The sequence below is a fragment of the Piliocolobus tephrosceles genome, chromosome 14 (assembly GCF_002776525.5).
Source record: "Piliocolobus tephrosceles isolate RC106 chromosome 14, ASM277652v3, whole genome shotgun sequence".
Taxonomy (NCBI): Eukaryota; Metazoa; Chordata; class Mammalia; order Primates; family Cercopithecidae; genus Piliocolobus; species Piliocolobus tephrosceles.
The window spans coordinates 28,753,337-28,766,435 of NC_045447.1; the positions used below are offsets into that span (position 1 = coordinate 28,753,337).

Below are 13,099 nucleotides of genomic sequence, written 5' to 3' on the forward strand. Positions count from 1 at the left end.
CACAACTGCGTAACTAAGTTGCAGAGCTCAATCCGGCGGCACTTCCATCTCACAAGCAGCTGTCTGATGGTCAAGAGCCCAACCAGTCCCCCGGTCGTTTCTACCTCACTAAACCGCTGTGTCAAGCTGGAGTAGCGGGTTCAGCAGTGAAAATGAAAGAACAGAAGGAGGTTAGAGAAGAGAACGGTCACGGTAAATTCTGGAGAGGAGGCAAGGACGTACACACCGAGAAACTTCCTGGTCACCGTTACTCAGCACTTTGTGAGGTTCACGGGGCTGGTGGTGGCCGGGGCGTGGCGGGACTTTTCGAGGAATCCAGCCCTGCCTGGGCGGTCCCAGGACTGTCCCCATCTCGAGCGTGGGCGCGTTCGATTCAGGCGCGGCGGACGCATCCCCAGGTGACCTGGGAAGGACCTTGTGTCTCTGGGGGTGACTGTCCGTCTCCCCGCCTACCACCGTCACGCGCAGTGCTGATCCCCACTTTCAGCTGGGGTGCGAGCTGGGCTCGGAGGCGCAGGAGCCTAGGCCCTGGAGCTCCGCCCCACGCTTGCGCCAGCCCCGCCCCGATCCCGGCTCGCAGGCTCCAGGGGCGGGGCGTGGCCGGGGCGCAGCGGCGGGCGCGGAGGTCCGGGCGGGCGCGCGCGCCCCCGCCACACGCACGCCGGGCGTGCCCGTTTATAAAGAGAGAGCAAGCGGCGAATCTTCAAGCTCGGTCTGGTGCTTTGGATCCGTTTCCATCCGTCCTTACAGCCGCTCCTCAGACCCCAGCAGCAAAGATGGTGAAGCAGATCGAGAGCAAGGTACGCGCTCCCCGGGAAGGCCAGGGCGCCGGCGCCGCGGGCGGCCTCTGTAGCTGGGGAAGGCGGTGGCGGGAGATGCGGAGGCCGCCCCTCTGCATCGCCGGGGGAAAGGGACGCGGCGTCTCGGCCTGGGACTGAGGGAAGCAGCGGCCTGGGCGCGCCCAAGGCGGTGGAGCCTGCCCTAGCGGAAGGGAAGAGAGGGACGAGGGTCCCCTGGAGGGCGGAGTGGCTGTATCCAGGGTTGCCCGCACCCTGTGCCCCGGGGGCTTGCACGCACGCAGGGAGCGCCCGGGAGATGTGAGAGCGCGGGCAGCGTGAGGAGTCCCCACGCTGCCCTTCCTGCACCCTCCTGTCCGGGCAGCCCCGACTGGAGGAAGGTGAGGGAATAGAAGGGGTCCGCCCTTGGCCCCCTTCTGTATCCAGATTCAGGCCCTAGGCAAGGATAGAGAGGGCCCCTTGCAGAAGGCACGGGTCGCTGGCCGCCGCTGCCTTTCCGTATGCGAAGTGATCCACCCGCAGAGGGGATAGTGGTCTCCCTTGGGAGCTGGTCTAGGCCGGAGACCCCCGGCTGCTTCCACCCATTCCCGGCTCCAAAGGTGACGCGTGCTGTATCCGCACTGAGGAGGCGGATTGCGGCTGGAGACCCCCTGGCACGTGCAGGTCTGGCCAGGAGGCCAGAGGGCCCCAGGTGACCGCGAGGAAGTGAGGTCCGGGCCGCGCCCACGGGACTCCTGTGGCGCAGGGCGTGTTTCCGGCAGCAGTGGCTTTGGAATGACTCAGTCCCCAAGGTTGGGCCCGGGAGCCTCGGCTGCCCTGCCCGTCCGTGATTCACCCTCAGTCGGTGGGTTTTGCTGGAGCCAGGGTTCCTCCTGGGTGCAGCCGCGCCCTGCCCCTGCTCGCCGACCTGTCGGTATCCCGATCGATGTTTTGTCCTCTTAAAAATGCCCAAGGCAAAACAGACTTCCCATGTTCGAAAGTTATCGCAAGCCTAAAACCTTGTAGACTGGGAAACCCAGAGCTTAACACGCAGCGTCTAATGTAGCCATTGCAGAAATATTTGTTAAATGCAGCGTCAGAAAAGTGAGTGGAGGAAATTGATACTGCCCGAACGGTAGAAGACCCCTCGCCAGCTCCTACCCTGCGATTACCCCTCCCCACCCGCGGGAAGCAGGGGAGGGCGGGTCCTCGCCCGCCTTGGGTGCCCTCACCTGTTTGGTGCCGGGTGGGCTTCGGAAACAGAAGTGTGTCTGCAATGTGTCCCCGATCCTTTTGTTCCTTTGATTGTTATTGACTCTCAGAATTTTTTTCCTCATATTTTGATTGCCACTGTCGTCTTTTATCTTCCTCTTAATCAGTATTTTCTTAGTCGGATTCTCATTTTAGCAGCCCTCATGTGTTGAAAAGATCCTTAGTAGTGAATTGTCTTTCATATACTTTTTTCCAAGCACCTATTGTGTGACAAATTTTAGTCCATTCCTGGGGAAGGGAGTGGGGCTGGGATTCTGTTCTCCAGGGTCTGGCAACCTCAGTATAACCAAACTGCTGAGAACCCTCTCCACGGAGCCAGAAGACCTTTGAGTGGTCTATGTTAGTTGTCACAATATCCAGCTACTACAAACAGAAAGTTGATTAGGATTTCTGGAGCACAGTTTAGTCCTCCCAGTTGTCAGAGCATGGTGGCACCTTCCTCTTCTACCATTGACAAAGGTGTACAAGGGTGACAGGAACTTTAAAAAAAGCACTACAGCCTGGGGCCCACAGGCCCTGATAATCAATCCTCAAAGTAACAATCCAAAGTCATTGATCGAAAGTTACACTAATCTGATTGTTATTTGTTAGTTTGTTTTTTGAGATGGAGTTTTGCTCTTGTTGCCCTGGCTGGAGTGCAGTGGCTTGATATTGGCCCACTGCAACCTCCATCTCCCGAGTTCAAGCGATTCTCTTGCCTCAGCCTCTTGAGTAGCTGGGATTACAGGCATGCGCCGCCACGCCCAGTAATTTTGTATTTTTAGTAGAGACTGGGTTTCACAACATTGGTCAGGTTTGTCTGGAACTCCTGACTTAAGGTGATCCACCAACCTCGGCCTCCCAAAGTGCTGGGATTACAGGTGTTAGCCACCGCGCCCAGCCTGTTATTTGTAAATGTTGAATACATCTTACGTTTTCATCCTAATGGACTAAATTTGGCATCATTGGTCATTGAGAACAATTCTGTTTCTGAGGTAGTCTGTTAGTACGTTAGGGCCAACTGGGATCTATTTCAGAGAGGAATGGAATAATTGATTGTAAATGTGATGAGGAAGAAATAAACACTTTAAAAAAAAGAAGAAGAAGAATGACACCTACCATTTATTCAACTCCCATCCACAAGGCACTTGGCTAAATACTTCAGAAACCACTCACACTTACTACCTTCAGAGTAAGAATGTTTAAGCAAAGAGATCTTAGACTCTGCTCCTATTTACCCCAACTACATTGTTTTGCTTCCCCCAGATTATTGGTGTCAGTGATGGAGACATTTGTTAATAGTAACTGTTAGTTTCTGGGAGCTGGAAATTGTGATTTCTTCTTAGTAATATACTCTTGAATAATTTTCAAGCTGATACCCATTTGGAAGTATCAGAAGAGAGTTTGTACGTGAAGCCTGCACATACCTGGGGTGTAACTCATGTTCATTTAGGCTAAAAGTTATTGTTGCATGCCTCTTTTCAGAATTTTAGGTACTTGTGTTTAAATTTGATTCAGAACTGTTTTGGAAAAGCCTTGAGTATGTTTGAAATACCTTCCCTCTTGAAAGTAATCTCAAGTTTTTAATGAGGGTTAATCATGTTAAAAAAACAAAAATGTTTATTCCAGACGTTGGCATTTCTTGACCTTTTTTCCTGTCTCACCTGGATCTTGCAGTAGAGGATGCCTGGTTTAACTTTCTTGAAAATCACATTAGGGAAGGCTTTGAATGAAATTGATTTGGAACAATCAGTGATGATTTGGAAAAACAATTGCTATACTTCTAATGTACCCTGCTGCAGCCCTCCCCATGTCTCCACCTCTAGGGGTGGGGTTGAGGGATTTGCATAACTGAAAAATTTATGGAAGTGTTGTCCTACCTTTCTCAGGAACACCAATTGTGAATTATTTTCCCAAAAACATGAGGTAGAAATTAGAAATCTAGAGAAGTAACTATTACTACCTGAGGTCACATTAGTGTTTTCTTGTTTATTTGGTTTTTTATCTTATGGTGTTTTATTTATTTGATTTCTTTCTTTATGGGACCTCTTGTGGCGGCGGGGGGCGGGGAATGTTCATTTTTTATTAAACCTATTTGACCAGTGTTGTTTCCTTGAAGAAAACCTAGACTTCAGATATAGATGTTTATGTTTTGATTTATCTTAATTGCTCTGGTTTGGTTTTTGGTTTTGGTCAGCACTAACAGACTAATTGTGGTTAAAATGACTCCTTTGTTTTGGGGAGGCCAAGGCGGGTGGATCACTTCAGGTCAGGAGTTCAAGACCAGCGTGGTCAACATGGCAAAACCCCATCTCTACTAAAAATACAAAAATTAGCTGGGCCTGGTGGTGGAGGCTTGTAATCCCAGCTACTTGGGAGGCTGAGGCAGGAGAATCACTTGAACCTCGGTGGGGGCAGAGGTTGCAGTGAGCTGAGATCAGGCCTTTGCACTCCAGCCTGGGCAACAAGTGAAACTCCGCCTCAAAAACAAAACAAAACAAAAATGAGTCCTTGGTAACTAGAATATTCGGTTCCCAGGGTTACAGTATCTAGATAGTAAATAATTCAGGGAAGTTACTGGTAAGAGATTTCTTCATCATTTCTACTAAGAATTTTATTTAACAAGCATTCCTTATGAAAAACAATATCTAAGAAAAATTTCCTTCATGAGGAACTAAAATTTTCATTTAATGAATGATGAGGGTGTAGTTTTAAAATAAAGGGCAAAAATCAAAAGTTGGTAAACGTGTGATCTCAACTCTGGAAACCCCATTATGCTTATGTCAACAGTGATGTCTGAGTGTTGAGGTTTGGGGAAGGTTAGTTTCCTTGACTTTTCAAAAAATTTTAGATTTTCGTATGTTCTACCATAGACAAATGAGTTTAATCAAAAGTCGTAGCTTTTTTTTTTTTTTTTTTGAGATGGAGTCTCCCTCTATTGCCCAGGATGGAGTGCAGTAGCACAATCTTGACTCACTGCAACCTCCACCTTCTGGGTTCAAGCTATTCTCCTGCCTCAGCCTCCTCAGTGGCTGGGACTACAGGCGTGAGCCACCACACCCAGCTACTTTTTTGTGTGTTTTTAGTAGAGACAGGGTTTCACTGTATTGGCCAGGCTGGTCTCGAACTCCTGACCTAGTGATCCACCCACCTCGGCCTCCCAAAGTGCTGAGATTACAGGCATGAGCCACCATGCCCAGCCAACTTTTTTTTTTTTTAAAGTAACTTGTGATGTTTCAATTGCAAAATCCTATGCCTTTGTGACTTCAGGTGACCCCTTCATAATCCATAAGTGTTTAGTGAATGTCTACCATATACCTACCCTTGACAAGGAAACATTTTTAGTACAAATAACTATTTTTATTTTCCTTTTGTTTGGTGGAAAGAGAAATTAGCCAGTTCACAATATTTTATAAAATAGTCATGAAGACATGAATATCAGTATGCTCTACACATTATATCTTGTTTCATCTTATCAAGTAACACTATCAACAATATATAGAATTTCTTCAAACAGAGTTTTATTTGGCTTGTTTGGAGGTTTTTTTTTTTTTTTTTGGCTAAAAAGTAGGTCCTGAAAGGAGGTCCTCCAAAATGTACTTTGTGTGATTGTGTTGAGTCTTTCTTTTGAAGGTTTAATATTTAACTATTTATTTAACATAAGCTTTTTTTTTTTGCTGTTAGGCTGCTTTTCAGGAAGCGTTGAACACCGCAGGTGATAAACTTGTAGTAGTTGACTTCTCAGCCACGTGGTGTGGGCCTTGCAAAATGATCAAGCCTTTCTTTCATGTGAGTATTAAACAGTGTCTACTTTGTAAGATATTTGTGTTTATGGGTTGGTGGTCACAAAGGTAGGAAAGAAAGACAGTTAAAGGATTTTGGTTTTGGTGGGAGGGGGGTTTCTTTGGCTGGATCATTGGTCTAGAAGCAGTAGTATAACAAATAATTTAGGTTTGATACATGTAGCCCATTGAAAATAAATTTTAGAAGTTAATTTTGTCTTAAATAGTTATTTTTTTTCCACATTGAAACATGGGCCTTATTTGAAATCCCAGCCTCAGAGTTTGATATGACAAACTGTTTTATACTAGGAAAAATTTGATTTAGAGAAAATTTATGTCTCTTAGATCTATGTCTCCAAAGATCTAAATATTTGGATCTTTAATTAGTCTCTACTTTTATTAAGTTTTCATTTAAGAAGCTTGAGTACATTGATTGCCGTTACCTAGTTCTAAATCTTTTTGGATTTTTCATTTAAAATTTTCCAGTCCCTCTCTGAAAAATATTCCAACGTGGTATTCCTTGAAGTAGATGTGGATGACTGTCAGGTACGTAGCTGGAAATATGAGATACTACTGAGCTTTTCACATTGGCCTTTTCCTCTGAATTGCACAGTGCTTTTTTCCATAAATATGTCAAATAATTCTAGAACTGTAATCCTATCTAAAAAGTTCTATCTCAGAAGAGCAGGTAAGTTAGGAGCTTAATCCTAGCTATCAGGAGCTGTATATCACATCCTAAAGTAAACACAAATAAATCAGTAAGACTTCTGAATCTTATTGGCCACCCACCTTTCTAAAACCCTACGTTCTACTTTACACTCTGAGATGCTCAATAAATAGAGATTGAATTTAGCTATGATCATTACATCCATAGGCTTGATGGGGTCACCAAATTATGAGACTGCTTGTAGGGCTCTTTGTGAACTTGCAGTAGCATGAGAACCTGCATTTGCAAGCCTATTCTAGTCTTGGTTGCTTTTAGTCAATTAGAAACCACAAATGTTTTAACAGGTAAACAAACACCAAGGTACCTGAGATAATAATTTGGAAGAAATTCCAAGTTTGGTTTTATTTAATGAATACTTATTTTGCACTAGGTATATGCCAGGCACTATTCTGGGTAGTTTTTAAGTATCAGTTCATTTAATCCTGAGTGCTGTTATCATCCCCATTTTATAGATGAGAAAACTGAAACACAGCTTGTTCATGAAGTTTCAGTGAGTATGTGGCTGAGCTAGGATTTAAAATGAAGTGGTCTGGCTTCTCAGCTCTTGACCTTAAGCACTACCCATTAGAGGATGCTGTCTTATGGTGGGTATAGATACGGTGCTTAGCACATGACCGCTGACCTAGGAGAGCCTGTTGAAGAGGTATCACTTCGGGGCCCTTTGCAGATAAGTGAGCATTTTCACTTAGCCCCAGTGGAGAAGGAAAGGCGATGGGGGAGGGGTGCAGTGTGGCAACAGAGGCGCTGGACCTGGCTTCCAGTCCTAGCTCACTGGCTTCTGCTTTTAGGTCAGTCACTCCTCTTCCTTGAGCCTTAAGACCTGTCACATCAATCTCCCAAGGTTGCTTATTCATTGAGCAAACATGGAATGTCCAATAAAGGCTGAAGGGTCACTTAAAACAGGCAAATGTCAGTGCTTTCTAAACATGGGAGGGCGCAGCAACCCCCGATTGCATATTCTCAGCCATATTTTGACTCTGTACCTTGGGCAACCCCTGCCTTGGCTTGTGCTGTCTCCTCCCTCTGGTCTGTCCTTTCCTTTCCTCCCTGACTAACTTCTTGTCATGAGCTTCACCCCTTCTCCACTTACCCCCTTGTGTGCCCTAAGTACTCAGTAAATCTTGGCAATTATTATAATGATCTTTATGTCTGTCCTTTACCATTAGTCTCAGTAGATTCCTAGGATCAGGGTGGGACCCTGTCTTAATTCACCTTGGTTTCCCCTTCACCTAGCACACCTGCCTTGCATGTAGTATAGGTGTAGAATGAATGATGAATGTGGCATGGTTGTTAAGTTACTGTTCTAGATGTGTCCCGGAGTTTTAAAAAAAAGAAAAAGAAAAAGAGTGCAATTGCACTTCTGTGAAAAAAAAAAAAAATCCTTGTTCCTTTTTTTAATCAAACTTAGTCTTATTTCTTCTATTAAGGTCAATTTAGCTAGGGGAAAATTGCACCTGGAGTAGAGAAATTCTAACTGCCACCGATCCTATCAAATAACAACTTGATTTTTTTTTTTTTTTTTTGAGACTAACATTTGAGAATAACAGTTATAATAACTCTCGCTTTGTCACCTGGACTGGAGTACAGTGGCGTGATCTCGGCTCACTGCAACTTCCGCCTCTTGGGTTCAAGCAATTCTCTGCCTCAGCCTCCTGGGTAGCTGGGATTACAGGCATGCACCACCATGCCTGGCTACTTTTGTATTTTTAGTAGAGACGGTTTCACCATGTTGGTCAGGCTGGTCTCAAACTCCTGACTTCAGGTGATCCACCCACCTTGGCCTCCCAAAGTGCTGGGATTACAGGCATGAGCCACCACGCCCAGCCTTGATTTTTATGTGAAAGTAAATAGGTGCTAGATGCCATGATAAGCCCTTTGCATGCACTATGTCATTTAATCTTCACGATAACTATAAGAATATTTTTTATTAGCACCCTCATTGAACAGGTAATGGGACTGCAGCACAGAAGGTGAAGTCAGTCTCTTGAGGCAGAGCAATGCACCATACTGTACTGAGGACAGGTGTTCTTACTGCCTTTGGGAAGTACAGTCATGCGTCACTTGATGATGAGGATGCCTTCTGAGAAATGTTAGGCAATTTGGTTGTGCACACATAGAGTGTACTTACACAACCTAGACAGTGCCTTCTCCTGGAATGCTTCCTGAAGGACCTGCCTGAGGCTGTTTCATAGTAACTTTCTTCTTAAAAAAATAAGTAGGAATACACTCTAAATTAATGATGAAAGTATAGTAAATACAAAAACCAGTAATCTAGCTGTTTAGTATCAAGTAGTATATACTGTACATAATTGTACTTAGTATCAAGTAATATATACTGTACATAATTGTAGTGATATGCTTTTTTAAGTGAAGGCAAGGTTATTAAGAAAGTAAAGGAACAATGGCCGGGCGCGGTGGCTCACGCCTGTAATCCCAGCACTTTGGGAGGCCGAGGTGGACAGATCAGCTGAGGTCAGGAGTTTGGGACTAGCCTGACTGACATTGGAGGAACCCTGTCTCTACTAAAAAAATTACAAAATTAGCCGGGCGTGGTGGTGCATGACTGTAATCCCAGCTACTTGAGAGGCTAAGGCAGGAGAATCACTTGAACCCAGGGGACGGAGGTTGCAGAGAGCCGAGATCACGCCATTGCACTCCAGTCTGGGCAACAAGAGTGAAACTCCATCTCAAAAAAGAAAAAAAAAAGAAAGTAAAGGAACAAAAGAATGTCTCCTCCATAGATAAAGCAGTCTGTAGTGGTACACTTTTTATGTAATTGCAGCACAGATTTGTTTGCACCAGCTAATGCGATGGGCTATGACATTAACCCATCACTAGGTGAGAGGAATTTTTCAACTTCATTATAATCTTATGGGACCACCACATATATGCGGTCTGTCATCGACCTAATGTTAATTGGTGCATTACATTTGGTCATCGACCAAATGTTAAATGGTGCATTACTATAGGTGTGCAAAGCTCTCAAGGACTTCCGTATAACACAGCTCCTCCTTCATGTCTGCTTGGGGCACTCTCATCACCCTGAAAGTATCTTTTTTTTTTGAGACAGAGTCTCTCTCTGTCGCCCAGGCTGGAGTGCAGTGGTGCCATCTGTGCTCACTGCAACCTCCACCTCCCGGGTTCAAGCAATTCTCCTGCCTCAGCCTCCCGAGTAGCTGGGACTACAGGCGTCTGCCACCACACCGGGCTAAATTTCATGTTTTTAGTAGAGACGGGGTTTCACTTTGCTGGCCAGGCTGTTCTCAAACTCCTTACCTCAAGTGATCCACCCGTTTTGGCCTCCCAAAGAGCTGGGATTACAGGCATGAGCCACCGTGCCTGGCCTGAAAGTGTCTTTTAAAACCTTGAAGTGACCCTCTGACAAACTGGGGAACTTTAACTTTGCCTCCATAGACTCATAGAAAAGTATCAGCAGTAGCCCTTTTGAAAATGGGAGACCAACCTTATTTCTCTGACAGCCAACAGGGTTATGATACTTATTTTATAAATGGTGACCTCCCTCTGACCCTTACTTTGAGTGAGTTTTCAATAGTAGGCATTCAGTAAACACTCGCCATTTTTATTCCAGCCTTTACTGTCCTTGTGCCTCTTACTGGAACCTGTACTTTCATTCTCAGCAGGTGTCCAGCATTAAAAGAAAAAGTAAAGATTACGTAGAAAGAACTCCTCAACAGTAGTGCCAGCCACCATCCTAGAGGTCGTCATAGTGTTTGTAGCTGGCCTTTCTTCCCCTTGAGAGTTCTCTGTTGGTTTCCATGATTTGGTTCTCAACAATCCTGCCTGCTCGCTTGCTGTCCTGTATAGCTTTTGCTGCTTAGGTGCTGAGTACTGTATTTCTTTCCCAGTCCTCTTTTGAGTGTCTGGCTGACATTTTCAATCCCTATTGAGTTCCAAACCAAACCAGTTTCATGGTATTGTCCTCCAAACCTTGCCCTCTTACAGCATGAACAATGCGTTGAGCGTGGGGTATTACAAGAATTCTCATTTAGCATTCCACAGTTGAGGAATGTCTGTTACTTCATTTACCTTTGAGCTGCAGAAGAATCTTTAGCTGTAGCAAGAGCCACTTCTAGGAGAGGAGAAAATATGAATCAACTAGCCCAATTTGCAATGTTAGGAATTTGTGGATTTTCTCAGTAGGATGGCTTTCAAAGGTTACAGCGTCAGAGTCACCTGAAGCTCGACTTTAACTGTAATGGTTTAAGATAGGGGTTGATGGGGAAACTTGTAGTATCCCTCAGGTGATTCTGATACTGCAGCAAGGTTTGAGAATCCACAAAGTCTTTTTATTTTTCCTCCCCAGATAGAGTCTCATTCTGTCACCCAGGCTGGAGTACAGTGGCGTGATCTCAGCTCACTGCATCCTCCACCTCCCAGGTTCAAGCAGTTGTCCTGTCTCAGCCTCCTAAGTAGCTGGGATGACAGACGTGCACCACCATGCTTGGCTAATTTTTGTATTTTTAGTAGAGATGGGGTTTCTCCATGTTAGCCAGGGTAGTCTCAAACTCCTAACCTCAGGTAGTCCACTGGCCTTGGCCTCACATATCAATTTTTAATTAAAAATAGGCAGGAGGCTGTGTGTGGTGGCTCACACCTGTAATCCCAGCACTTTGGGAGCCTGAGGAAGGCAGATCACTTGAGTTCATGAGTTTGAGACCAGCCTGGGCAACATGGAGAGACCTTGTCTCTACAAAAAAAAAAAAAATAATATATATATATATACACACACACACACACACACACACACACACAAAATTAGCCAGGTTGGTGGCATGTGCCTGTAGTCCCGACTACTGGGGAAGCTGAGGAGGGAGGATGGCTTCAGTCTGGGAAGTGAAGGTTGCAGTGAGTTGAGATTGTGCCCCTGCATTGCATCCAGCCTGGGTGACAGAGCCAGACCCTGTCTCAAAAATAATAATAATCAGTAAACCCAGTGTGGGGTTATTCCTTTAGATTACTATGATTTTGTTCTTGAACAATTGCCTTTTATTTTTTTAGACTTTAGACCTTATATAATCATTCTGTGTACTCTGCCTTCATAATAAAACTGGAAAAATTATGAGCAAGAAACAACAGGTACTAGTTCTAAGGAATAGTTAAGATTATAATACTGAGTCCAATTGTAGCAGAATTTTTTGTTGCTTCTTTGTATGATACTGAAAATAGTTGAGAATTTGATTGGATTAAACAGCATATTGGATTGCTGGAGTATCTGATGCTAGTAACATTCTGAACATTCTGCCTGTTGTGCCCATCAAAGGAAGTAAATATTAATAAAACTTTTTCATTGAGAATATAACCGGTTTGGCTTTTGTACTGCAATTATATTCATATTAATTTTCATATGCTGAAAAATATCCTCATGCTGAAATGTGGGGTACATGACAGGGAGAAGATTCTGGTTTTGGATTACTTCTGTCAAAGCTCAGTACTGACAGTCTTGTATTTAATCCTCTCCCCTGCTACTTTCCCTACCAGGATGTTGCTTCAGAGTGTGAAGTCAAATGCATGCCAACATTCCAGTTTTTTAAGAAGGGACAAAAGGTACGTACATCTGACCTTTAAAACTCTAACTGGGCAACAGGAAACCCAGTATAAGTGAATAAACCACTGGAGTGATGTTCCCTTCAAAGATTGAGGCATATCGCCAAGTTCTGCTTTTAAGAATTTTTAAATATGTCATTCTTCATTGGCTTAAGTATATAATGTGACATCTAATTGAAAATCGATCTTTCCTATTTATATCATAAAGCACATTTCTTAGACTTGGGCAGTTCATTTGTTGTTGTTAGGTATTGTGTAAAAGAAAATTTGTACTTAAGCCTCTTGACTTTGATACTTTTTCTTTGTTTATAACTTAAATGAACTGTATGTTACTCAGGGAAGTTTATTTTAAATAAGATTATACCTCTTCTTCCCTCCACCCATATTCTTCGTTCATTCTATGCTGATATTTTATGTATAAAACAGTGCTACAATGCTACATCTAATGTCAGTTCAATATTCTTTTAACAGGTGGGTGAATTTTCTGGAGCCAATAAGGAAAAGCTTGAAGCCACCATTAATGAATTAGTCTAATCATGTTTTCTGAAAACATAACCAGCCATTGGCTATTTAAAACTTGTAATTTTTTTAATTTACAAAAATATAAAATATGAAGACATAAACCCAGTTGCCATCTGCGTGACAATAAAACGTTAATTCTAACACTTTTTAAAACTGGTGTCTGAATAGCTTTCAAAATAAATGCGAAATGATCATTTAATGTATTTTCCTATATTCTCAATCACTTTTTAGTAACCTTGTAGGCCACTGATTATTTTAAGATTTAAAAAATTATTATTGCTACCTTAATGTATTGCTACAAAAATCTCTTGTTAGGGGTAATGCAGGTAATAAAGTAGTATGTTGTCATTTGTTAACTTTTAACAGAGAAAATAGTGTTCTCTGTTCTAGCAGGTAAATCCTCTGTGCTCTCCAAAAGATCAGCATGACCAAAATGGATGTCCACCCATGAAGGAATTGTTTTGTTTGTTTGTTTG

The 13,099-nt window shown here is 43.8% G+C and overlaps 1 protein-coding gene across 1 annotated transcript; it reads left to right on the forward strand.

The window, feature by feature from the left end:
• Window positions 1-339: 339 nt before the first annotated feature.
• On the forward strand, window positions 340-12,822 carry TXN (thioredoxin). The gene is made up of 5 exons (XM_023202096.2): window positions 340-800; window positions 5,712-5,816; window positions 6,296-6,355; window positions 12,036-12,101; window positions 12,573-12,822. Exons 1-5 carry the CDS (start codon window positions 777-779, stop codon window positions 12,633-12,635), a joined length of 318 nt encoding a protein of 105 aa, XP_023057864.1. The 5' UTR covers window positions 340-776; the 3' UTR covers window positions 12,636-12,822.
• Window positions 12,823-13,099: the final 277 nt, after the last annotated feature.

Bases quoted from the DNA above. Each gene is read 5' to 3' on its own strand.
- TXN (XM_023202096.2), top strand. From the start codon at position 777: ATGGTGAAGCAGATCGAGAGCAAG. The intron at 801-5,711 runs GTACGCGCTCCC...TTTTGCTGTTAG, and splicing joins TGAAGCAGATCGAGAGCAAG to GCTGCTTTTCAGGAAGCGTT. The intron at 12,102-12,572 runs GTACGTACATCT...TTCTTTTAACAG, and splicing joins TTTTTAAGAAGGGACAAAAG to GTGGGTGAATTTTCTGGAGC.